Here is a 27,859-nt window from a genome sequence, read left to right as displayed (position 1 = left end):
GTAATCCTTGTGAAAAGACGCTTCATTGGATACCAAGAATTTGGACCCTTTGACCTTAACCTTGAAGTTTGACCCATTTTTACACACAAAGCACAAACTTTAACTTTGGCCCTATTTTTTGAACGGTAGATACTATGAATTTCATATTTAAAATATCATTTTTGTGGCAAGACCTTTCATTTGAAACAAACAATTTTGACCTTTGACCTTGACCTTGGAGTTTTCCGTACTTACGAAAAAATATTAACCTTGGCTATAACTATAGCCAGACAAACAGACGGACATGACAAAAACTATATACCCTCGAAACTCGGGGCATAAAAAGTACCGCACCATGACACAACTTCTGTTGTGAACACTATCCCGAGCATGTCACGCGACATTCTGGATTATGTGATTCGCGCATAGGCAGGACGATGTCAAAAATAATTAAGATTATACGCAATTTTATTTCTTTTAAATATGAGTGATTCAGTAAGTTTGCGAACTTTCTGATCATCCCTCTTACGTTTTTAAAAAAAGCATTAATTTGCAATCGACGATAATGAGATTCAAGCTGCTGCTTTGTTCTGGGAGTAACTTCTCTTTCCTCAATAATTTTTGCTCTTCCAGATAACACAACTGATTTGATGCAAGAAAAAAATTCCCCAATCTGAATCTGTCTCACAGTATACCAAGGGCATTTCTTAACAGGAACCCGCGAATTCAACTAGTATATTCTTATTACAGCGATTTTATTTTTTTTTTATATAATTTATTGCTTTTTGAAAATTTTTTTTTACAAAAGGAAAACATTGAGAGAGAGAGACAGTGACAGAGAGAGAAAGAGAGAGAGAGAGAACTGCAGAGAGAGAGAGAGAACTGCAGAGAGAGAGAGAGAGAAGGGGACAGAGAAAGAGAGAGAGAGATGATTAAGAAAATAAATCAGTCAATGGCCTCCAGCTTTCATCAAAAGATTCTTTTTCATTATTTTTATAAGATATATATTTTTGTAATTCATACATTGTTTTAATAGAGGATATCAACCCATCCAAGGAGATGTTTCTGTTTGTACATTTGTATAGATAGATATAATGTTTAATTTGTAAGGCAATAATATTTTTAAGCTTATCAGTTCTCTGCACAGAGCCTAATAAAAATTCTTTTTAGGAAAAAGTTATAGTAGTGTTGATTTTATTGAAACAGTAGTTTGCAAAATTCTCTAATAGAGATTGCACATGTTCACATTCCCACAACAAATGTTCTATTGTTTCAGTTTCTATTTTACAGAAGGTACATGCTTTATTATCAGTTTTATTAATTTTGTGTAGGAAGGAATTTGTCATCTTAAAGCCCCCTTCTTTATAATTCATTACACAAATTTTTCTTTTTAGTCTTAAAAAATTACTTCCCATTACAAATGTATAAAATAGATTTTCTAATTCTTTCATTTGAGTTTCAGAGGGACTTGGGAGAGATGCAAAAACATGATTTAATGTTGGCAATAAAAGAGTTTTTAGAACCGTTAGACGACCAAGAGGAGTTAAATTTCTTTTGTTCCAGTGTTGTATTGATTTTTTTATATTACTTATTTTTGATGCATAATTAAGCATAAATATCTTTTTTAGATCTGTGTCAAAGTCAATGCCTAATAATTTAAAGGTTACTTTTCCCCACTCTAATGTATGATCTGTACTTAGCGTATCATTGCTGCCTTTTTTAGACCCAATCCAGACTACTTGAGTTTTACTGTAGTTTATATGCAAGCCTGACATATACGCAAATTACAGCGATTTTAAGTCAAAGGGATTAAATCTAAAATCTGAATCAGCTTATAATTTAACATTTCGAAAAGAGATATTTCTATGTTTTTATGCCCCCGTAAACGAAGTTTATATCGGGGGTATATATTTTTGTCGTGTCCGTCCGTCCGTCTGTCTGACTCTCTGTCTGTCTGTCCGCAAAATCTTTATTCTTGCCCATACCTTTGGTTTAGTGGGCTATGACTTTCATATTTCACATGTGTATTCCTTGTGACAAGACCTTTCTTTGGGTACCACCAAATTTGACCTTTTGACCTTGACCTTGGAGTTTTACTCAATTTTACACACAAAATTCCAAACTTTTACTTTGGCCATATCTTTTGAACAGTAAATACCAGGACGTTATACTTCATATATGTATTCTTTGTGGAAAGGCCTTTCATTGAGAACCAACAATTTTGACATTTTGACCTTGACATTAGAGATTTCCATACGTATGAAAAAACTTTAACCTTTTGAATGGTAAGGGCTAAGGCTTTCATATTTCACATATGTAATCCTTTTGAGAAGACGCTTCATTGGATACCAAGAATTTTTACCCTTTGACCTTGACCTTGGAGTTTGACCTACTTTTAAAATACAACCTTGATGATATTTTTGAAGGGTTTGGACTAGGGCTTTCATACTTCACATACGTAATTCTTGTAAAAAGACGCTTCATTGGATACCAAGAGATTTGACCCTTTGACCTCGAAGTTTGACACATTTTTTTACACAAAAAGTACAAACTTTTACTTTGGCCCTATTTTTAAAACGGTAGAAACTATGAATTTCAAATATCAATTTTGTGGTAAGATTTTTCATTTGAAACCAACAATTTTACCTTTGAACTTGACCTTAAAGATTTCCGTACTTACGAAAAAAAAAATTAACCTTGGCTTTAACTTTTGAACGGTAAGGGCTAGGGCTTTCATACTTCACATATATAGTCCTTGTGAGAAGAACTTTTATTTGATGTCAACAACTTTGACCTTGACCTTGGAGTTTGACCTACTTTTTACAAACTTTAATCTTGGCCATAGCTTTTGAACAGTAAGGGCTAGAGCTTTCACACCTTACATATGTAATCCTTGTGACAAGACCTTTCATTGGATATAAACAACTTTGACCCTTTGACCTTGACCTACTTTTTACAAACTTTAACCTTGGTCAGCACTTTCATACTTCCCATATGTAATATTTGAGACAAGACCGTATTTTAGAAACCAAAAACCATGAACCTTTTGACCTTGACCATGGGGTTTCTCCTACCTTTAAAAACGTTAACCTTGGTCATAACCTTTGAACAGGCCTAGGTGGTGCTAGGGTTTTATATTTCACATCTGTATTTCTTGTGAAAAGGCCTAACTTTAGGTTCCAACATTCTTGATCTGCATTTTGGAAAGCTAAACCTTCGCTATGTTGCAATACGGGGGCATCAGTGTTTCACAAACATATCTTGTTCTTTTGAGTACAGTTTTTTTTTATCCTGTTGAACTTGAAGTTTGATCTGTTCAAAAACCAATATTTGGCCAAATTTTTAAATGTATGTTTCTATGATTTCTTTTACACGTGTATTCCTTGTAAGAATAATTTCCATTGGAAACCAAGAATTTTAACTCTCAGACATTCGATTTGAAGTTTCACATACATTTGAAAAACTTCAATCTTGGCCACACTTTCTAACTGACAGTAACTGTTGGTGCTTTGGCTTCCATATTTCATGGGTGTTGCCTGTAACAAGACCATCCCTTTTGGTCGCAAAAGTTTTGACCTTTTTGACGTAGGTTTTAAATGGTTAAAGTTGGTGTTATGGCTTTCTTTTTAAAAAGTCTGAGTTTTCCACGTGACAAGGTCTTTCTTTGGGTATGATTATTTTATTATCTCTCGTCCTTGAGTTTGGAATCTGACTTGCATTTTTGAAACAGAGCTTTTACATGAGCTTCCATTTGAGACATCATTTCTACTTCAAAGTTTTTCTTTTGGGGTAAATATCGGACATAAAATATTATCGTCTTTTTCAAATGATTTCAACTTCCAAAAATGCATTTATGTATAGCAAAGTACATGATTGTATTTATAAATTTTAAGTTTGCTAAAAAGGCCAGAGCTTTTATAGCGAGCCTTCCTCACTTTTCATACATCAATTTATTTTTCTCAAATGATCAAATGATCATTATTTTGTGCAGACAACGCAGTCCACAGCTTGATTGTTGACATATGGTGGACACTGTAAGGCACCACACTGAAAAAGAACAGGGTAGAACAGAGCACCGTCTGTTTGCCTTTCACCACCATTTAAAAAATCGGGATCATGGTCAACGCAGACATATTCCGTGTTTTGCTTATGATTATAACGTGATGCTCCGAGATATCCATGATACTGCATTGTCCAGCCTGAATAACACTTATTACGTCCCGGAATCATCATCATTTTTGATCCAGATAAACTTGCACATACAGCGCAAGGTGCATCTTCATCATGTGAATGGACTTTCCAAAAGTCGGTTTCGTATTCCACGCCATATATGTAATTTACATAAGAGCTGGAATATGTTTTTCCACTCGAGGCGGGATGTTCTGGAAGGCAAAGGTAGTTTGACGGAGCGCCTGTGTTATCCCACCATCCACCAGCTGCGTATCCTAAAAGAATGATTAAGTTAATGTGATATGTGTTGTTTTCTAATGTAAAATTTTAAATGAAAATATTACTAGTATTAGTAAGAAGTCTGTGAGCCAATGCTCACTAGTAATATCCCCGCTCTGATGTGTAGATACCATATCATGTTCATAAACGTAAGTTTAGTTCCACTGATGCACGGATAAATAGGAAGTTGACATCAGATTCATATAAAAAAAATTCCTACTATACTGCATACCACAACAAAGTATATACTTAAGTTTCAATTAGCATCCGCGATGAGTAGTTGCTGATAAAACTGAAAATTTGTTATGTATGAAACGGACAGACGTACGGACAAACAGGAAGTTGTCGTAAGATTGAACAAAAATGAATCCCACCATATGGCATGCCTCAGAGGAGATTGTGGTATAATTTCAAGCATTTGTGATGAGTAGTTGCTTAAAAAACTGCGATGAACATTTGTTATATATGAAACATGTATGAAACGGACAGACCCTCAGACAAACAGGAAGCTGACATCGGATTTCAACAAAAATGAATCACATCATATAACATGTCTCAGGGAAGATTGGGTTAAAATTTTAAGCATCCGCGATGAGTAGTTGCTAAGATTGATTGGTTGATTGTATATTGTTTAACGTCCCTCTCGAGAATTGTTCACTCATATGTAGACGCCACCACTTGCCGATGGAGAGTTGCAAATTTTGTCCAATACTCGACACTTAGGGCCATTGAGCAGGGAGGAATCTTTTTCGTGCCAGCACCTATTGCGACACGGGACCTCGGTTTATACGGTCTCATCCGAAGGACCGGTCTCCACGTCCCACAGTGGGATTCGAACCCGCGACGTAAGGATTGACTCCTTACTTCGCGACTCTAGAGCAGACGCTCTAACTACTGCGCCACGCGGGCGACAGTAGTTGACCAAACATTTGTTACGGACAGACACACAGCTAGACAGACGGAGAGACGGACAGGCACGCAAGGGTTAAACAGTATACCTCCTCATATGAGCGGGGGCTAAAATAATACTCTTTTTAACCATTAGTTTGAAAATTGAACGATATACAATTAAGATGATTAAAAAGTCAATCGTATACCTGGTTCTAAAATAAACAAGCAAATTTAAAAAAAACTATGGTCCCCCGCTTTCGGTGTCTTTGTAGGTGAGATGTCATTTTTTATGACATATTGTGTGAAATATGAACGCCCTATCATATGTCATTTAAAAATTATCGCTGACGTGATTTTTTTAAAATAAGGTCAATCGTCAAGGTCAAGGGTTCAGAAATAATAGCATAATAAATTTTGGTCAAGGGTTCAGAAATCGTCAAGGTCAAGGGTTCAGAAATAATAGCATAATAAAGAACTTTATTCGGTAATAACCAATATTTGCCCCCCAAATCAAACTTTGATGGAGATATATTTAATTAAGTTCTTAAACAGGGGAGTATATGCTGACTTCAAAGCACTGAATATTTTCATAAGTAATGACGCCATATTTACGTAATGACGTCACAAACATGACGTAAATTTCAGTTTTGTATGAATTTTACAGAAAAATGTACATTTTTCGTCGATATTTTGAGTAAAAGTCACCGAGCGCATGTGTGTTCAGGATCAATATTTTGAGATCATGTGTAGAATGATAGTATCAATGAAATATGTCAATATTGTTCCTGAACAAACTTGCGCTCTATAAATTGTAAAGCTAAAATTGTTGAAATTTTGTCCATTTTGTCCTCTTTCTGATAAAGGATATAAAATCGGACTAGTTTGTGACGTCATAAAAACAAAAATTGTGAATACACTGCTTTGACACTGTAATATTTTCTGTTAATTTATATTTCTCATACTATATCTGAATATTCAAGAACAGGACGAATAAAAGCAAAATATATTTTTATCAAAGCATCCCTCTTAAGTGTGTGCTTTTAACATTCTTACGATATTTAAACGATTACAGGCTTTAGCATGAATATCAAGTATGTGGGATCTCCAATTACCATCCTGTTGAAATTTTATTCCTAAATGAGTATGTGTTTCAACATTTTTGATAGTGGGCCCATCTTCCCCAAACTTAATTTTTGGATGGCAAATATTTTTCCTGCTAAAATCTAGGTTGACTGTTTTACAAGAATTGAATTCTACTGCCCATATATTAGAATATATTTATATTAAGAATATCATCATCAACTATGACATAAAGAGAGATATCATCTGCAAAAAGCCTTACAGGACTTGATACTTTTTTCAGATATGTCATTAATATACAATTAGAATAAAGAGGGACCAAGGACTGACCCTTGAGGGACACCTGAATTGGTAGCTCTAGTAGTTGAAGAGCCATCAAGAACTACTTTTTGAGTTCTATCAGACAAGTAGTTTTCAATCCAATTAACAATTTGTTCAAATATACCATAATGTTTTAGTTTATAAAGGATACCTTTATGCCATACTCTATCAAACGCTTTTGAGATGTCACAAAAGACAAATCTATAACTCAGTAATCTTAATAATTATCCTGTTTAATAAGGTAATTTATTTATTAACAGTCATTGATTTACTTTTAATAATACCCCTGGTATGCAAAGTTTAACGCATATCGTATTTTAGTCTGACACAAATTTTCCATGGTTCAGAAAAAATTATGAAAGTTAGCCGGTTGTATTGAGTGAACATTATTAACATCGGACAGCGTTGCTTGTAATTTTCTTTTCAAATTAAAAACATTGCATGTATGTGAAATCGATCGATGAAGTTGACAAATTCTGACGGAGTGGATAAGCAAGTAAGTAAAAGAGCTACATGGAAAAAAAACTATATTTTTGAACTTTTTAGAATGCAATAAAAGACCCAGAGACATTCATTCTTAAACAAAGGTTCACAAAGTACTAGTAAACTTCTAGTAATATGGGGAATGAAATGGAATTTTATCCATAAGACTGTTTTTGCAATAAGGCATGTTACCATAATGTACAAAACTACTGATGTCTTGAAAAGCCTAGGTTTCCCATTATCTGAAAAAATACATCTTGTATCTTTATTGATGAATTAAACACTTAAAAAATGCATAAATAAAACAGTAGTTGCTTGTAAGTTAATTATGTCATTTAGTCTGGAGGAAATTCAAAAAACAGTTCAGCACTCGCAATACTGTATACAGGGAAATTTTCGCCCCCGTTTTATTTTCGCCCCTTTCGCCCTCATTGGAAGTGGGCGAATTTAAAACGGGGCGATTTAAAAGTAAACAGTTTAATATCTTAAGCAAAAATCTTTCTGAGCGAATTTAAATGGGGCAAACTTGTTTCCGAATGTGAAAGGGCGAAAATAACACGGGGCGAAAATAACCCTGTATACAGTTTACATGAATCAAGCAAAAACAATTAACGTAATGCTTCACAAATATCTATGTTAAGGGATGTTAATGACATAAAAGAAAGTAAAAGAAATACAGATTGTTTAATATTCTTTGAGCAGCATTGAAATGTAATACTAAAGGCAAAAATAATATTATCATCGGAATTTATAAGTATGGCTTTTGTTATACAAAAAAAAAATTATATGGCACAAAAACATATAAAAGACTCGATCATCACACTTTTGTATTTGACGAATGATAACATAACTGAAACATGTGTAAATTTCTGAACTCCAAAAGGAAAAAGGACCTTTTTCCGCATTATATTTATTTACAAATGTAATACCATGGGAACATTTTATCCAGAATGCTTTTTCTTAAGCTGAGCCTCGTACCATTCTGTTGACTTCACCCTCTGCATGGCTATAATTGTGGCACCACTGGGAATGTGGATGTCATCTGAAATTCTGAAAAGGTTCCATTCAGGTATTTTTACTGTTTGGAGGATACCACCATGACTTGGAATTCTGCATAAATAGTTTTGCACTTTCGGTTATCAAACTAGATTTATCAGATATTGCTTGATAAAAAAAATCGTTTTGTTACATTTGTTTTTGTTTCTTTTCGCTCTTTTTTAAATTTCCTTTTTTTTAAAAAAATTTTTTTGCAGGAAAATGGACAAATACTTGTAACTCTTTCAAAGCTTTTCACTAAATCAGAGAATCGAAACAAGCATCCCAAGGCCGATACTTCCCGGACAGGACATTTCTACATATCCATTGTACAGCCCTCTTCACATCAACTACTTTAGTTGGCACTCCTGAAAAATCAAAATCAATACTATTTATTTGTTCCTGTGTGTATAAAATGAATTGAAAATAATTCAATATGCACATCATTTCAGTATTTTTTATTTTTGCTACTGACGACACAAAATTGTGGGAAAGTTTTTTTCCCCTATAAGACCCTTAAATCAACTAAGGACTGGCTAAAAAGAAATCATAGCTTTTACCCTATCGTTACAAAACCACGGCCAAAATGCACGATCCTCTTCAATTCTATGAGAAAGGTATATATGCGGACTCCGAACCATGGCTTGAGAGGATGCTTTTACCCAGAATAGCCCTTTTCTTAAAATATCATAGGAAGTCCATGTTGTTAATAAAGCGTTGATATCATAAAGTATACACTTATTTAATAACTACGAGGTAAACAGTCAAACTATTGTACCGAGGTAGTTGGGAATACCTGGGAAACTGTTGCCAGAAGCTGAAGGCCGACGGCAACAGTTTCCCAGGTCTTCCCCACTACCGAGGGACAATAGTTTGACTGTTTCACCGAGTAGTCATTAAATAAGTGTTTTATTACCTAACCTACTATATATAATTAACTAAATTGGAATAAAAACACACAAACAATCAATAAAGAGGTTTAACAACTGTTTATCCACATACGAGTCTATTAATTAGCTGAACACAGAATGTAAAGATTAGATTAATATTTAATAATTTTAATCAATACTTAATAAATTGATTGTGTGTTTTATTCCAATTTAGTTAAATATATAGCAGGTAAATAGTGATGTCGTGATCATCAAAACGCTTGAATATCACGATGATGCTTTAAACAGGCAACAGTTCATTCTGTGGCCCGGTCAACAGTTCGACTGTTTCATGATCACGCAAAAACATAAAATGAATCGTGAAACAGTTCAAAATGCCTAATCACATTTTATATAGTAGGTTAGGTAATAAAAGAACTGTTGTAAATATTTGGTCCTAAAATATTTTCTGTGCAATAAATTGTTACATTTTCACAATGTACCTTCAGTCCGATATAGTACTTCAAAACAGTCTTCAAACGACTTTTTACTTACAATTGTCTTATTGATGAAAAGTGATCTATCTCCACCGCCGAAAAAGTCGTCGTAAAACACTGACGCATCACCGTCAGTTTTGTAGGAAATCAAAATAAATGATGTTATTCATTCAGCAGCAAATGTCCTGTCAAACTATAACTAGAATTGAATTCATTCAGCACTGATCATTCTTTCATCAGATAAGGTCATGACATTATGACTTGGTACCAAAAATTGGGCGTACCTAAAATAATTGATTCTTCTGAGAAGAATATATAGAGGTGCGAGGTAGATACGGTTTTCTCTGAATTTAAATTTTTATGGATTGTCCGAATGAATGTGCTACATCTGAGTGCAATATTATTTTTTTTACAGAGACTGACAAAAGAAAGTTTAAAATTGATGGGAATATTTTCAAGCCACAGTTTACCAAACCGACTTTTAAAAAATCATAGAACTAAGGTGTTATATGCAATTGCACTTCCTTTCTACTGATAGAGTAATTTAGAGAATTTATAATTTATATATTTTATCTATAACACTATTGTTTTTGTCGCAATAAAAATTATCAATTTAGAATCACCGGGTGGATATGCATTCTAGAATCTTTATTTCTTAAGTCAAGATCAATTTAATAGAAGCCAATTAAATATATATTATATCAATTTAATAGAAGCCAATTATATATATGATTATAAAAAGTACTCTTAATTTTGTTGCATGTTTTTTTCACACTTTCATTATCATATTTTAATAACTTTATTTTGTACACACAACACAATTGACGACTTCGTTGTTAGTGTATGGCGGACACTGTAGTGCGCCACACTGGTAGGTAACGGGGTGAAATAAAGCTCCATCCGTGGCACGCTCTCCTCCATTAAGATATGATGGACTGTGATCAACAAACACGTACTCGGTTGCTCCTGCGTAATCAAGACGGTTGGTTCCAAGATAGCCATCATATTGCTTTGTCCATCCATGATAGCAAGTGTCTCTTCCGGGAATCATCAGCATTTGGGCCCCAGAAGTGCTAGAGCAAACTGCGCAAGGGGCATCTTCATTATGGGAATGGGGTCCCCAGAATCCCGATTCATATTCCACACCAAAGAGATGGTTGCAACCTGTTGTTATTGATTTCCCACTTGATATAGGATCTGGCGGAAGACAAAGAAAGTTGGACTTCCTTTATCATTCCACCATCCACCTGCAGCAAATCCTGAAAATATATCGTCAATCATAAACTGGCAGAAAGCAATTATGGTATATTTCTTTATTTACAACTTGACTATTTTTTGAAACAAGTAGAACAATTGGATTACCGGAATATATTATCTCTGATACATTAGAAGGGCATTCCTTTCTTCCTCAACGTGTGTAAACAGCATTACTTCCTGTAAAGTGCAATGGATTATATTAAGTAAAATTTAATATGCATAATAATATAAAATGAATGCATTTGGAAGTCATTTTCATGCATTTCAGTATGACCATTATGAATATCAAGGACAAAATAAAGCAAATCTTACATTTTGCCATAAAAATTATGAATATCAAAATAAATTTAAAATTGTACCGTATATTTTTCAACAAAGAATGGAGGCGTATAAGGCGATGTCAATCCCCTCTGAGAAAAGACACTTCTCAATTCTAAAAGTTCATGAAAGCGATATTTTTTTTAATAATATGGTTATATATTCTTTTACACATTCAATTCTGTATTTCATTGTTTTTTATTTTATTGATAATTTATTTTTTCACTCATGTTTTTAAGATATGTGAAAACAAAAAGAAAAAGCATCATGTATGATTCGAACTCTCTCCATAGAGTAGGGTTTGGCACAAGACCGACCGCGTTACATGTAACCACCATGCGTTATCAATGTCTGTAAGTGTGATTTAAATAAACGGGTTTGTTGAAGCGTGCATTTTCTTCAGAAAAGTTCGATTTTCATATAGAATGGTTCAGATTCCATTTTTTGGACAAATGAAATAGATTTCACATTTACGTTTCTATCATTTAAGCGTTAACGAAAAATGGAGACTTACCCATTCATGTTCAAAATTCATTTTTTATGGCTCTAGTAAACCCTTGTCCACTAAATATGCTTAACTTACTGTCAACTTTGAAAAAAGATTGTCAAATGATAAGTCGTTCAGTAAAATAAAAAAAATAATGTTTTGAAGATGACATTACTGAGAACATGATTTAAGAAAAATATAAATTTTCCGTTAATTTTAAAAATTGAGAAACATATTGTCTCAGAGCGGGGAATTGTCCACGCCTTATACGCCCTCTTTCTTTCCTTTTACCTGTTTGTGAAGATTTTAGCTTTTGGTTTTCAATCTTCAGTGTCTGCACCTCTTGCTCAAGATGATTCAACCTTTGTTCAACTAAACCTGGATCGTTTAGAAGAATCCTTTTTTCTTCCCTTTCAAATCGTGCAGCCTGTATGAAGTACCACAAAATAAAAATTTTCAAATTGATTAACATATTTGACATGACAAGGGTTCCTTGCTAAGTGTAAGACTTAGTCCTTGCAGATATCCTTATCTACTGCGTAACAGTCAAGATATTATCATGTAAAATTGTATACCTGTACAGTCTTGATTTGGACATACCATCTCTCCGCCCTTGAAAGATTATTGCTGTTCCTCAATTTTTGTTCTCAAACTTCCCTTTCTTCCACTAGAACTGGCAAATACCTAGCGATATACATGTACCTCTCTCTAGCTTTGATAAATGTCAAAAGAAACGTTTCGTTTCCTTGGAGAACAAGTTTGTTTTGAAGGAAAACAAAATACTTGGCAGACACAACCCTTGATGGTTGTAATGAAGATCGAAACAAGATGTGTTTGTGAAACACTATGCGCCCGTGGCAACAAAGTTCGAAAAAGCTATTTTTAGAATATACGTCACAGTCAAGGTCTCAAGGTCATTGACCTTAGTGTCATTTGAAAGAACTTAATAAGTGGAGTATGCATACCAAATATAAAGTCTATATCTCTCATGGTTCAATAGTTATGGCGAAAGTTAACAAAAAAGCTATTTTTCGCATATAGTCACAGTCAAGTAAAAGTTCATTGACCTTGGCGTCATTTGAAAGAACTTAATAAATGGAGTATGCATACCAAAAATGTAGTCTCTATCTCCCATTTCAAAAGTTATGGCGAAGGTTAAAGTTGACAACAGACAGACAGACAAACAGATAAACAGACAAACAGATAAACAGGCAGGACAAAAACAATATACGCCAGGATCTATCGATCCGGGCGCATAATAAAAATTAAAAGTAAAATTATTTTCCTTGTAAAGAAAATTTGCGTCCATAAGTTAATTATTTTTTCTAAATTTTTTAGATTTGGAATCTTTTGACGATGATTTTTCAAAGTGCTTGTCACCGACTATTAACTTAGTGAAAAATTAATTATAACCACTCCAATTCAGTGGCGAGGTTTATAAATTATTTGCAAAGCGGTTTTAATTCCGCCATTGACGCGGAAATTTATTGGAGGAAAGGGTACTGTGTGGCAGTAGATCCAGTTGAGCTAAAAAAAAAAACCCAATTCTCAATAGACACAAGTAAAGAGTACAGTTCTTAATCTGCAGTCTTGCAGTGGCAACTTGTGGCTTGTTTGAACTAATCATCAAATGGACAATAAAAAAACCCAAAATTTTAAGCTTTTCAAGTGAACAGAAATTTCAAATACGTATGCTTATTTGAAGTGAAGCAATTGAATCGCATCGAAGTGTTAGAAAAGATGGCATACGAGGGTTGTCCCAAAAAGTCGTAGACAGGGAAAACAGTTAAGTTTCTCTTTGCTCAATTAAGGTAGGATTCTTCTTTCTGACTAGATGAATCATTCAAAGTATATTTGCTTATATGTCTTATATATTGAGGTTTAAGGAATTTAAAAGACCATATTTTTCTTTCCTCATGACAATTGTACAACTTTAAATAGAAATGGTAAACTGCGTTTGAAAACTAGCAGGGACTATATTTTTGGCGGAATGGTGGCGTATGAAAATATCTTCTTTTCTGTCTCTCAAAATTATAATAGAACAATGAATTTAGTTATAATTTTTTACATAATCGAAGACTTGGAGAAATTTTCAAATGTAAGTTATATTAATAATTAGAGACTAAACTTTCAAAATATATCAAATAAATATGATTTTCCAAACAAACTAGAACTTTGTTAGCTTTTAAACGCTTCCTATCAAAGAGCAGATTTGAGCCAAAAATCCATAAAAAGTATTTTTTCTGTCTTAGTAAACGATCAAAACTTTTTGTTTTTGTATCATTTTGTACATTAATATAAGACTACTTTATTATATGTGAAAATAAGAAAAAGTTAAATATAGGAAGCATCTGAAACTAACTAATATATCCTAAAAAATTAAGAAAAACAGAGAAAATTCGGAATAGCCAATATCCAGTTTTGTAAATTTGATAATATCATGCTATAGACCTGATATAGTAATATGTTTTTTATGCAAAAAGAACAATCATTAAACTTTTGAAATAGAAGTAGGTATCACATGATTGACAACAGTTATTTTTCATTCTTAATGTCAAGAAAAAAGATAATGACCTTGACCTGACCTTGCCTCTAATATTAAACGGTCAAATTCAATTTCACTGATACTATCACTTACTGATGTTGTCTTCTTGATTGTGTGAAAATTTCATTAAGTTTTAAATATTAGAAATATGAGAAGAATCCTACCTTAAATTCCCTTTCTTTCAATAGTAAAAAGCAACATTTTATGATCATGCTTTATACTAGTAAGAAGTTTCGTAGTTGCAAAGAATTGTAGGAAACTTGTTATTACTTATAATAGAGCTTTACAAGTTTTTGCATCAGTGTGCGTTAAGATGATTGATTGTATGTTTTTTACATCCCTTTTGATACGCCATCACTTTCAATGGAGAGCTTCAAATTAGGCATTTACTTTGCACTTAAGACCAAAGGGCAGTAGGGGTTCTTGATCAAGACAAAGAATACCGGGGCCTCGAACGTTTTCATCCAAAAGACCTGGAACTTTCACTCTAAAGTGCTGAGGGCTTGGCAAAGGACAGTTGCTACCTTACCTATCTTTAGAGACATTTCAGTCGAGCAAAGGTTCGAATCAACGCAGCAAACCCTCTTTCGAATGAACTATCGATCGTAACAATCGTCGATCTACATATTAAGAAATCATCACAATTTCTTTTCATATAACTTCGTTTTTGTTAGGGGAAAAATCCTACAAAATGCAATATCCTTAGAAAAGAACACTAACGTTCCAAATAGATACATTTCAACAATAATAACAGTTTTTTTTTCTTTTTTGTGAATGGTGAGTCAAATACATATCTTAAAGTGCTGATAATTAAAAATAAAATCACGCACAGATGACAACACATTCACCGGGAGGGATAAGTTTAATGATTATCAAAGATTACATGATTTACCAGTTCACCTTAATTTCCAAATACTTGATCAGACAAGTGTGAATATCTATTACATATAGTCTATAGAATGTGAATTACATATTCAGGAAGAAATACATATTCAGGAATAAGATAAAACTATATTTTCTGCCTCTTAAAATAAATATATAGTTTTCAACAAGAAAATAAGCAGATGAAAAAAAAACAGAATAAGAGATATTTAAAACAATAATATAACATATATTTTCTGTTTCGCTGCTTAAAGTTTACATGAAATTACAATATATACAGGTACGAGTAAATAAATTGTATTTACAAGGGTTGAATGACAAAACATTACACTGTTATTTACTCCTTTGAAACGAGATAAAATACAATGACTTTCATATACAATAAGAACATACTTTAAACATACACTTCTAGTAAAATAAAACCTTTAAGTTACATAAAGATGTAGTTTGTTAGTAAAAGCACATAGACAGTCATGTAATGTATATACACTGTACTTACCTTCTAGTAATAATGTTTTCAACTACAACGAAATCAGAAAAGTGTCCTCCAATATTATTAAGACTTAAAATTTTAATACTGTATGAAGCATTTGTCCAGATCAAAAATGATTTTTCCTCAATAAATGAAAATCTATGTTTGCTTATCATATAACAACACTTACCAATTCACAAAATCTTGAGGTATAAAACTGCATAGACAAAAATATTAGTGCTTGCAAGTTTTAAAGATTCAGTCATTCTGTAGGATATTCAAAAAATGATCAGCGGGATATCTTGTAAAAACACATAATGTTTCACAATTACTAATGATATAAGAATGCAAATGTATAGGAAAGTAAAACAAAGACAGATCTGCCTAATCTTCTTTGAGCAACAATGGAATGTAATGCTGAGGCAAATACAATACACTTCGGCATTTATCATTTAAAAAAAAAATTTATGGCACAAAAACGTATAAAAGAATCAACAGTATTATGGCTCAGTCATCACATTTTTGTATTTAACCAATGATAACATGGCTGAAACATATGTGTATGGTTCTGAACTCCAAAAGGGAAAAGGCCCTTTCTCTGCGTTGTATCCATGAAATACCAAGGGAACATTGAATCCAAAATGTTTTCTGTTGAGCTGAGTATTGTACCATTCTGGGGACTTCACTCCCTGCATGGCTATAATTGTGGCATCACTAGGAATGTGGGTGTCGTCTGCTATAGAGGTTCCATTTAGGTACTCCTTGCGGTTAGAAGGGTACCACCATGGCATGGAATTCTGCAAAAATAGGCAGGGTCATAAAATGACTTCTAAGCAAATAGAATATTATAAAACAAGATATCTGAAATTTACATTTTAGCTTAAGTGCTAAAATGTTAAAAAAATATTTTCGAAAAAAAATAAAATAAATTGTAAAAAAAAAAAAATAATAATAACACTTACAAAACTTTTCACTGAACCTGAGAAGAACGCATTCCAAGGACGATACTTCCCTGACAGGACATTTCTACATATCCATTGTACAGCTCTCTTCACCACATCAACTACTTTGGTTGAAAATTTGAATATTAATTAAACTATGTTAAACTGTGCGTCTTTGTTTCTTTTTACATTGAAATGAATCAGAAATACTTTAATTTGTATAGAAATGTCCTTACTTTTCTTCTGCCTAAAAATCGAGAGGTAAGTAAACTTTTTTGTCTTTTTTAGAGACTTGAAAATCTAACTAATAACAGATTAAATAAGAAATCATAGTACCTTTTACCCATATCAGCCTCTTTCTTGCAATATCATAGGAAGTCCATGTTGTTAATAATGCGTTGATTGCCATAGAAGTTGTGAATATTCTGTCCTCACCTCTTTTCTGTACAATAAAGTATAATGACATTTGCAGTATGATTCTTCAGTAAGATACAATAAGTCAAAACAATCTGCCGATAGCATTTTGCTTTTACTTACAATTGTTTTATTGATAAAAAGTGATCTATCCCCATCGCCGAGAAAGTTGTCATAAAACACTGACCCATCACTGTCAGTTTTGTAGGACATCAAAATAGAGGTGGTCATTTTACCACACAGGGCTTCTCTCAGTATCTCCCGAACTCGCTTCATGATCTGCAAGAAGATCGAGAAGATCTATAATATCGTTTACATGCTGGGTTGTCTGTGAACTTTTCCCATTGTCCAATCATCACAAGGAGCACATGACTCATGTAAGCAATCGTCAGCGGATGCTTACTACCCCAGGGCACCTAATCCCACCTTAGATGCTTTAAGAGGGGCATGGATGTTTGCTCTACCCCCAGTTTGAATTGTTTCAATGGAGTTTAAGCTTGATTGGTCTTTGTTGAATTAACATAAGAAAGTAATTCATAATTTATCATATTTTCGTGAAAAAATCAAAGTCTAAAATGTATCTACCCAAATCCATTAAACTTTAAAATTAAGAAATTCAAGCATAGATAGTTGTACTAAAACACTCGTGCATATTCTTCAGAATATAATGCTGTGTGGATAAGTTCAATACATTTCCATTTTCGAGCAAGATTTGATAATTTTACTTATGACACAAAACTTTAAACTTACAACAGTTAGTAAACATGGTACATGTATTATAATTACATGAAGTGCTGTATCAAGGGATTCCTTTTATTCTTTTGAAAATTAATTGAAACAAAAATTGGAAAGATTGGTATCTTTAAGGGGGCCGACTATAGTTTTATTGTGTGAAAACTACAATAGCGAAACTCTTCATTTTTATATCATATATAACTTACATTCACTTCAGTGTACATGCAAAGTTTGGGGGAAATCTACCGTCCAGGTATTTTTGAGTGACCGTCTCAAAATACAGGTACATTTACTATAGGATTATATAGGAAAATGCCAATTTTTAGCACTTTAAAGCAAATTATACAAATACTACAATAGACATTTTGTTCAAACTATAATATTTGATGAGTAATACTATATTATACAATAAATGTAAGGAACACAAAATTCTACCGTCTTTTTACTAGAGGGGGCATCTCAAAACGCAAAAAATTAGCAAATTTTACTATTTTTATAGAGTATTACAAACTATGACGTGCATAATGGATTCACATGAAAACATAATAAAAATATTGGAGATATTCTCAAATTTCTATGTTTTAAATTTCAATAGTGTATGTTTATTACTTTTTCTTTAATAATATTTTTATTACCCCTTTCTTTAAGAGCTACAGATTACCGGTAACGTCAAAAACACACTGCAACGACGTCAACCTACCTATCAATTGCAAAATCGGTTAAAAAATCAGTTATATCAAATTCTAATTACATTTTTATACCTATAATTTTTTAATTTTGTTTAATCTTAATAACTAAGCGAAAAAAATTGCATTAAAACAGTAAATACGCTTCATTTTACTATGATGCGCGAAATATTGCTCAATGGAAACTATAGTCGGCCCCCTTAAAAGGTACATGGACACTTATTTGAAGTTAATATTTTCTATGTAATATTACGACTTATATATTTTAATAGCATTTCACACAAAAATGTATTAAAAAGAAAGAGGGCGTATAAGGCGTGGACAATTCCCCGATCTGAGACAAAATGTTTCTGAATTTTCAAAATTCACAGAAAAGTTATATTTTTCTAAAATCATGTTCTCAATAATGTCATCTTCTAAACATTTTATCATTTCATTTTACTGAACGACTTATTATTTGATAATCTTTATTTCAAAGTTGACAGTTAAGCATATTTAGTGGAAAATGGGTTTACTAGAGCTATAAAAAATTAATTTTGAACATGAATGGGTTAAGTCTCCATTTTTCGTTAACACTTATATTATGGAAACGTAAATGTGAAATCTATTTCATTCGTCCAAAAAATGGAATCTGAACCCATTCTATATGAAAATCGAAAATTTCTGAAAAAATGTACGCTTCAACAAATCCTTTCATTTAAATCACACTGACAGACATCGTTAATGCATATTCTTCGTAGCGTAGTGGTTAAAGCGGTCGGTCTTGGACCTAACTCTGCGCTATGGAGAGAGTTCGAATCATGCGTGAAGCTTTTTCTTTTTTGTTTTCACATATCTTAAAAGCATGAGTTAAAAATAAATCATTAATAAAATATTAAAACAATGAAATACAGAATTAAATGTGTAAAAGATGATGTAAACAATATAATTTTGAAAAATATAACTTTTAGGGTTGAATAATGTCTTCTCAGAGCGGGGGATTGTCCTCGCCTTATTTCATCGTAAAAGTTACAATGTATTAAAACTTTAATTTTTTTAAAGACGGGTTTGATTTTATTCTTAATACTTAGGAAAAGTGGCAATCTTGTTGTGTATAAATGAAAAATATTAAAACTATAATCCAGAAAACTCAGAGTAGAAATGTTCGAAAGTTACAAACAGTATATCTTCAGTCCGTGCAGTTGTGGTGAGCAGACTTTAACAATTGAACGCACCCGGTGAATCGAAAAGTAGCGGGGGATAACCCGGTGAATCGAAAACATCAACAATAACAGAGCTTGTGTCCTGTTTACAGAAACTGTGTACCTTTCACGGGTGTGGTCAATTTACTTAACTCTGTACACAACACTTAGCGCGGAATGACGATACTTGTGAAGGGGTTTTGCTTTCTAACATTCCTACTCAGAATATAATTATTGTTCTGGATTAAAGTTTTAATATTTTCCGTGAAATTTGTGAGAGTGCAAGGATGTGTCAATCAAACCCATCCAAAAATTTGAAGTTTCAATAACTTTAAAATGAAATTAAATTTTTAATATATTTTTGTGTGAAATGCTATTAAAATAAATACATCGTGATATTCTACAGAAAAATATTAACTTCAAATCTGCGTCCATGCACCTTTAAACGTTTTTCTACACAGCCTGGCTCCCTGACATTGAAAAGAAATAACAAGAACCTGGTTAAAGTTATTTTTATCTGACAGGATCGTTGTATCGACCATAAGACTTCAAAAACGATGACTTCAAACTTGTTTTATCAAGTTATTTTTCAATAACTTGCCTCGTTTTAGAAATCATTCAAACGTAGAGCATTACTCTTGTGTATCAAACAAGATTATTAAAAGCCTAGTGACACCAACTTATATATCAGTAGCCTCTCTCTTTTTAAAAACTAATTATGTTACATCAATGTGCTGAATCAGGCAGGAGTCATAAAAATGATTAGAAGGTAATAGACGAATATTGCTACACAAACAGGGGAAGTTGATATATGGAATGTAAGAACTGGAGGTAATCTCATTTGTTATATACTTAAGTTGTAATCTTGCCATTCTGTAGTAGGTAAAACGATATTGTTCAGAAATAAACATAACATACTGATTTATAAATGGAAATATATGAAATGCAATCTACATACTGTTACAATGTATATGTATAACCATGGTATCTTTAAAGTAATTACTTACCAATCTCAGATATATTCCAGGATTTTACTTTCTATAAACTTTTTGGTCAATGGATGCGTATTAGTAATGTACATTTGTATGGATTATCACTCTTTGATTAAATGATAGTGTTTCCTTCTGAAACCTTACTAAAGCTCTAAATGAATTCATAAATGTACTTCGTGAAAAAAAATTAATAAAAAGAATATTACCCTTTATCATTTTTTAGAGAATTTGTTTAAACTAAGGAAAGTTATGTTAATATGTGTAACACTTGGCTTAACTAAGAGTATAATAAGGCATAAAAATATTTTTGTTTCCTGTAACATTCCCAAAATATAAAAGGTAGGAAATGGGATTTTTTAAACAACAGAGTCAAATATCCCCCTGAATTAACCAGGTGTTATATTTACAGCGGACACCCTACATGGCTGCCAAGCGGCAGAAACGAACTTGAAATGATTTGGAGGGGGGGATTTATTATCTATTGGTATCAATAGCTAATAACTTACAGGATGTAAGCTTTGATGTTGGGAATGTTCCTGTAGTTTACTAAATGTCCTTGACACAAACCAGTAGAACTCGTACTCTGATGGGTAATAGGTCAAGGCCAAGTCTTGTCTGTTGGAGAGGTTTGTATTGATCTCATATGCAATTAAGGCTGATGTGTTCAGGTATATTTGCTGCATGAAGAAAACAAAATTTACAATTAGATTAAAGAATAAAGATATTTTATTCAGAAAACAAGGTCAGTCATGCTAAATATAGTTAATACCCTCTAAAGGATAAACATTGTGTCTCATTGAGAATCCAAATCACCAATCACATTAGGGCTGTCATAAAGTAGCGATAAAATTAAAATATGCATCTGGTACAGATTGTCACTTAAAAGTTTCATATAAGTGGTCAAGAGATAAAAAAAATTAGAGTTTGTTATTTCTTTTAACATGGCTCTGCAGTCAGCCTTAAAAAATGAATAACATTAGTCAGGGGACCTATGCCCACCAGCAAACACAAGATCACTGATTTTTGAAAATTTGTATATGTCTCAGTGATTTAAAAATTCCAACATCTTTTACTTTAATAAACATAATTAAAAATTCAATATCAAGAAACCTTATTTCCGTTATCTATTTGAGTTTAAAGAAAATGAGGATGGACTGTACATGTTAAAAAAACCCTAACCTGAATTTCAGGATCCTCCATTACAGACTTTGGTAGAATGCCTGATAAAACGCCATTTGTTAAGCCATAAATAGCATTAGCTGCCACAGTGATATCAACGTTATTGACATTAAATGGCATGACATTGCCTTTGTAAAATCCTTTCCTAGCTTCATCATTATTCTGAACCTAAAAGTGAAAGGACAGGGATAATACATTTGAAATAAATATTTCAGATTTTTAAAATAAATTGAAGTACAAAGAGTGCTGTTTCCGGACACTAATTAGACAATAAATAACTGTAAATCTTACCCAGGTAGACACAAGAGCAATGGTGTCACCTGCATCCCTGGCGTTTTCTAAGAAACCTCTTATATAGAAATATGTCCTTGGGTCTATTGAGTTAGCATTGCTGTCTTCTGACATGGGCCTTTGAAAAAAAAAACAATCATATGTACACATTTTTTAATTTTATATAATTCTTTTCTCTAATATTATAGTTATATAAATAAATACTTGAGTAGAGGGTGGATCAGAACCACTGACCTTCCTTTCCCGCATAAAGATAAAAAATCATAAGCTAAATCATACAATAATTTTTGTTTGATATTCTGCAATAACATTAAAAAAAATACGCCACATGCTCAACTTAAAAATATTATATACCAATATTTTTCATATTATTAGATAATATTTTTTTTTTACCTGTAAACATATTTCTTAAGTGCAGTCAAAATTGATGTTAAATTTGAATTTCTTTTCATCCATGTCTGGAAGCTCTGAGGGAAAGTCTTGGACATTTCTTTTAAAAGTGATCCTAAGCCAATGTTCACAAAAGTGTCATCAAAATCAGGAGGAATATGGAAGGCTTTTACATAGGTATCCCTGAAACATAAAAATATATATAGTAATGTTTCTAGTTGGTGACTCAAAGACTACAAATTAAAATGCATTTTTTCATATTGTACAATCTATTTATATTTATAGCCAAATTATCATGATAATAAGCAAAGATTTGAGGGTACATGTATATGTTATTTACCCTATCAATGCATCTTTGTCTGTTTACCGATATCTGTCTGTTTGTTCACAAAAACTGTAACCCTGCCCATAATTCTTACATTGTGCATAATGTTTTCATTTCATCGACACATAAACATTAATTAGTTTACAATGAATTTTGATGAAAAAAACTACGGAAGGTACACAGTCACATGACGTTACTTATTTTTCTTTTAATATAAAAAACACATCCCTACCTAATAATAAAACATTTATTATTAGGTAGGGGTATATTTTTTTATTAAAAGAAAAATAAGTAACGTCAGTCAGGTGCCTGTGGGAAGGTACTATAAAATTGAAGCTTATTAAAAATAAAAGAATTTGATTCCCAAATTAATGAGTATACACAGTATAGACTGCATGTAGAGAGTTTTATTGGTAAACAGCTGATTTAAAAAAAAAAAGAAAAAGAAATAAGGAATCTTACTTCTCCTGCAGCAATTGTTTGATATTCTTTATCATTTCAGCATCAGCTAAATGCAGTTTTTGAATAAAGTTTAAAATCACAGACCATGGAATATCATCAAATAGAGCAAAGAGTTGCAACAAATTCTGTGGTGTGCTTTGCCATGTGGCCACAGTTTCATTAAATGTTTGGGGCCAAAATGTTTGAACAGATGTGTTGAATTTATTATTTTTATCAACAAAGTTCCCCATGGCTTTCACTGCATTTAAAATCAACTCCTCATCAATGTAAGTTCCATTGTTTTCCAACTGGTGAACCTCAAGAAGAGCTGTTGTAATCCAAGCTGTGGCAAAATTGTTATTGTCAAATATTTCAAATCCTTCACGGAGCATAAACTCACTAAATGATCCATGAAAATACAGCTTGACATGACTTTCAAACAGTCCTTTCTCCTTGTGCCATGAAAATGGAGGAAGGCTTTTGGTTGTTTTCTGAATCTGTGAACTCCTGACTTTCTCAAACAGCTTCTTAACAATCATCGAAGTGTCCAAACACTGACTTATATGCAGTGAAATCAAAATTAAAATACATAATCGCTGGGTATTTAATTTCATGTTCATTGATCTAACTGGAGTACTTTTAATTTGTGTTCTCTCTATAGGCTAAATTGGTTTTAGGTGTCTTCTCGTCACATTTGAACAGCCACTGGAGGAAGAATCAAATTGTAAGACAGTACTGCCATCTAATGGATCTTTGATTCAAAAGAAAAAAAAAACAGTTTATAAATATTGTATAACATGAAAGTGCATGGAATGCTTATCTCAGTGTAATTTATTCAATTATTGAGACTCAATAAAATTTTGTATAGACATTTCTTTGTCAGTAATACTAGTAAGTAATAATTTGGTCTCAACAAATCCTGTCGAGATTAACTGAATGCAATACAGATTTCTCTCCTTAAGTTTGCGAGGCTTAGCTTTGAATATTGTGTATAAATATTTGCCATATTTTTTTTTTGAAATGTCCATGTATAGTGGGTACACGATGTATAGTTACTCGGCTTTGCATTAAAGGCAAGGTATATTTTGTACAGAAAAATTATTTTCAATTTTAGATATTACCACACAAAAGTGCTATTATGATACATGTTTTATCCAATTATGCCATTCGTGCAAGGGTTATTCCAGTAAGACAATAATTTTCAACTGACAAACAAACAATAAACAGCTGTGATAAACTTTTGACAGTTTTGTTGAAATGCTTACCTCGCTTAGCATGGGTACTCAGATTCCTTCAAGAAAAAAGAAAACTAAATAACAACAAACTATAAATTACTTTTCTAATAATAATGTTAGAAGTTATTGAAAATCAGAACTTAAATCTAAATGGCTATAAAATAAATCAAATCGAGAAGTGTTTTTGTTTATATTCTCAGCTGAAACATCGGAAATAACTCAGGAAATGTAAATACAGAATCACCAGGCAGAAATTATTGTTCCGGAGAATTTTAAGCTTCAACAAGTACTTCATATAATAGATCAATTTTACAGTGAATAGAAAAATACTTTATACCATAGAATTTGTAAAGCATTATTTTTTTTATATGATTTATCAAATTAAAATTTCGGTGATTAGGTATTGGAACTTGCGAACTCGTGTGGTTTTCCGGGGCTTTAAATATCTTTCTGCAAATTTTCTGATGGATTGTATGGTCGAATTTTCGAGATATTTTAGGGCATATATTCTAAGTCTCTTTGAACAGTTTGAAATGGGGAACAACTCTACTAAGGAGACGCCTATTCTGCAGGCACGAAGCATCTGGTATGGGGTGGGGCAGGGGGCATCCCCCTACTTTTTTCATATGGCAAGAAATAAGTGCTGACTTTCACCTATGTTCATTTGTAACCGGTTACACAGGTAACATAATAATTTCCGTTTATTCCGTTTTTAATTGGTTACAGTGGTTACAAAGACATTTTTTTTTTATTTATTCTGTTTTTAATTGGTGACAATTGGTTACAGCGATAACAAAGAGCATTTTCTTTTATTTATTCCGTTTTCAATTAATTGGTTACAACCAATGTAACCCACTTCGGATAAAGATGATCTGTAAAACCTTGGTAATTGATTGTCACCAAAGAAATATAGTTGTAACCAATGTAACCAAGAAAGAAAGACCACTTTTGGTTTCAGATGACCTGTAACCATTGTAACCATGTGTCATCAAAAAAAATATAGTTGTAACCAATGTAACCTAAAAAAAATAACACCCTGGTCCTTCTATACTTTATAGACCAGCATTCTTCAATTTAGAGATAGATATGTAACCTATGTTACTTGATTAAATAGTCTTGTAACAGGGTTACAAATGAACATAGGTAAAAGTCAGCACTAATTTCTTGCCATATCTAACTTTTTTTCAGACAAAACTTTTTTCTATACAACACTCACTGAAACACCGTTGCTTTTTACCTTTGTTGCAGTATAGTTAAATTAGGGAAATATACGTTTGAGTAAAAAAAATGGCACTGAACTGAGAAGAAAGGAGTTTAGACTTACCCCCCCCCCCTTCCACCGAATTTTCGACAGACATAAAAAAGATACAACATCAATTTATCCAAGGACAACTCGAAAGACATAACAAGAGACTGAATTGAAATCACATATTCAATACATGTACATGTAAAATGCTGTGCACAGTCATATTCTACAACTCCAGAAAATTAGCTTTCTTTTACTTTTAAGACTGAAATAAGATTTAGACGACTTTACATTTAGTATAAAGACTCTTTTTAGTTCCACCTTTGGGGAGTAAAAAGCAGAAGGATAAAACGTACGCTCAACTAGGACCTTAGGTCCCTGCTCAGTTCACAACTATCGGGCCTGTTTACTCCGCTACAAAATGTAGCGCGTTGCACACGTAAAGTGAAAATAGAGTAAATCGTAATACTGTGAAGCCTTTACATTGTGAAAACCCCCCGAGAAAATTTATTTTTGTCAAAGGAATAACCATCTGATGGGTATTAGAAAAGAAAGAGGGGGGGGGGTGCTGAGCAACATTAACTGTAATATTATATGATATATGATACATAAGAATTTAAAATTTCTGAATCATGTTGGGTGACCTGTGGTCTCCCCTATGATTTTTATTGTTCCATGTAAGGTTATAGTATCTATATAACACAGTGCCTAACCTCTGATCTCCTTACTAATAGTAAGCGACTCAGAGTAAACGACGTCCAGTCTCTGCATTCGCAGATCTCTATAACAAGTAGGGCAGTCCCACAGGGGCCTGTAACATACTGTATTTGATTTTACGTAATCACTATATGTATACAAAAAGAGATCCTTTTTTGTATATATATAGTGATTACGTAAAATCAAAAACAGTATGTTACCGGTCCCTGTGGGCATGTAGGGGGAGGATGAGGGTCTTGCCCCCTACCACCCCCTACCTTTTCATTTCGCTCGGACTTGTCACCAGTCCTTTAACATAATGGAATAATTATTTGTTAATAAATAATTTAATGTCTCTTTTGTCTTCCTTATGAGGCCATGCTTCAATAGGCGACCTTATCACTTTAACACTTTATAGTAAACCCCTGATTTTATTTATCTTACAAAGAGGATGTACCCCCTGTATTGCGAAGTGGAGTTCTCCTCCCCTTTCCCTGGATTTTACACAGCAAATTCATAAACCAATCAAACTACATATAAAAAAAGAAATAAAACTTTAAAAAATGTACCAATTGTTATTTACTTTTGGGATGCATATACTGTATTTGAAGACAAGCAAGTTGACTAATCCTCCAAATTCCAATTACATACATTTAGAGAATTCGGAGAAATTGTGCATTTTTTTCCCTGTCAAAAAATTAAGGTCGCAACTTTTATTAGAGAGGATTTGAAAAATGATCATACACATACCATGATTTTAAATTATTGTCTACTTAAAACTTTCACATCGTAATGATGTACAACATAAGATTACCTCTGTCCCATTCATATACTACAATTTGTGAAGTATGAAATCCTTATTGATGTACAATATAAGACCCCCGCTTGTTACCATAATCTTTAAATGGATACCAGAGGTAACAAAAAGTAAATAAGACCAGAGGTCACTTATATTATACATCTTTCGAACGACCATAGGTCACCGTATATTGTACATCAAAAGGGAGACCAGATGTCATCTTCTGTTCTACATCAAATGGTGACCAGAGGCCACCTTATTTCGGACATCAGTAAGGGGACCAGATGTCACCTTATATTATACATCAGTAGGGGGACCAGAGGACACCTTATATTGTACATTAGTAGGGGGACCAGAGTTCACCTTATATTGTACATCAATAAGGAGACCAGAGGTCACCTTATATTGTACATCAGTAGGAGGACCAGAGGACACCTTATATTATAAATCATTAGGGGGACCAGGGGTCACGTTATATTGTACATAAGCAGGGGGACCAGGGGTCACCTTATATTGTACATCAGTAGGGGGATCAGGGGTCACTTTATATTGTACATAAGCAGGGGGACCAGGGGTCACCGTATATTGTACATCAGTAGGAGGACCAGAAGTCACCTTATATTGTACATCAGTAGGGGGACCAGAGGACACCTTATATTGTACATCAATGAGAAGACCAGAGGACACTTTATCTTGTACAGTAGGGGCACTAAAGGTCATCTTATATTGTACATATTTAGAGG

The 27,859-nt window shown here is 32.9% G+C and overlaps 2 protein-coding genes and 1 long non-coding RNA gene across 3 annotated transcripts; all 3 read right to left on the bottom strand.

Moving 5' to 3' along the window:
• Positions 1-3,909: 3,909 nt before the first annotated feature.
• Positions 3,910-6,775, bottom strand: LOC134249602 (short-chain collagen C4-like). The gene is made up of 2 exons (XM_062731945.1): positions 6,730-6,775; positions 3,910-4,424 (listed from the first exon to the last, which is right to left on the bottom strand). The coding sequence occupies exons 1-2, from the start codon at positions 6,773-6,775 to the stop codon at positions 3,958-3,960; spliced, it is 513 nt and encodes a 170-aa protein (XP_062587929.1). The 3' UTR covers positions 3,910-3,957.
• A 1,721-nt stretch (positions 6,776-8,496) lies between these two features.
• LOC134249593 (uncharacterized) lies at positions 8,497-24,491 on the bottom strand. The gene is made up of 9 exons (XM_062731934.1): positions 24,406-24,491; positions 23,162-23,891; positions 22,378-22,557; positions 21,985-22,102; positions 21,694-21,861; positions 21,021-21,191; positions 17,044-17,199; positions 16,843-16,948; positions 8,497-8,606 (listed from the first exon to the last, which is right to left on the bottom strand). Exons 2-9 carry the CDS (start codon positions 23,758-23,760, stop codon positions 8,497-8,499), a joined length of 1,608 nt encoding a protein of 535 aa, XP_062587918.1. The 5' UTR covers positions 23,761-23,891; positions 24,406-24,491.
• On the bottom strand, positions 10,395-16,054 carry LOC134249669 (uncharacterized). Its single transcript, XR_009988343.1, has 4 exons — positions 15,593-16,054; positions 11,958-12,093; positions 10,967-11,038; positions 10,395-10,863 (listed from the first exon to the last, which is right to left on the bottom strand). It is a non-coding gene; the product is annotated as an uncharacterized LOC134249669 (long non-coding RNA).
• Positions 24,492-27,859: the final 3,368 nt, after the last annotated feature.

The sequence above is a fragment of the Saccostrea cucullata genome, unplaced genomic scaffold, assembly GCF_032062105.1.
Source record: "Saccostrea cucullata isolate Sc308-1 unplaced genomic scaffold, CSIRO_AGI_Scuc_v1 ctg511, whole genome shotgun sequence".
NCBI lineage: Eukaryota > Metazoa > Mollusca > Bivalvia > Ostreida > Ostreidae > Saccostrea > Saccostrea cuccullata.
The sequence above is the reverse complement of the archived record's forward strand: the minus strand, read 5'-3'. Positions and strand labels throughout refer to the sequence as shown.

Coding starts and splice junctions, on each gene's coding strand:
- LOC134249593 (XM_062731934.1), bottom strand. CDS start 23,760: ATGAACATGAAATTAAATACCCAGCGATTATGTATTTTAATTTTGATT. Junction 22,558..23,161: donor AAACAATTGCTGCAGGAGAA/GTAAGATTCCTT, acceptor TTTATGTTTCAG/GGATACCTATGTAAAAGCCT. Junction 8,607..16,842: donor GAGGCTGATATGGGTAAAAG/GTACTATGATTT, acceptor TTGATTTTTCAG/GAGTGCCAACTAAAGTAGTT.
- LOC134249602 (XM_062731945.1), bottom strand. CDS start 6,775: ATGGCTCTTCAACTACTAGAGCTACCAATTCAGGTGTCCCTCAAGG. Junction 4,425..6,729: donor AATTCAGGTGTCCCTCAAGG/GTCAGTCCTTGG, acceptor TCATTCTTTTAG/GATACGCAGCTGGTGGATGG.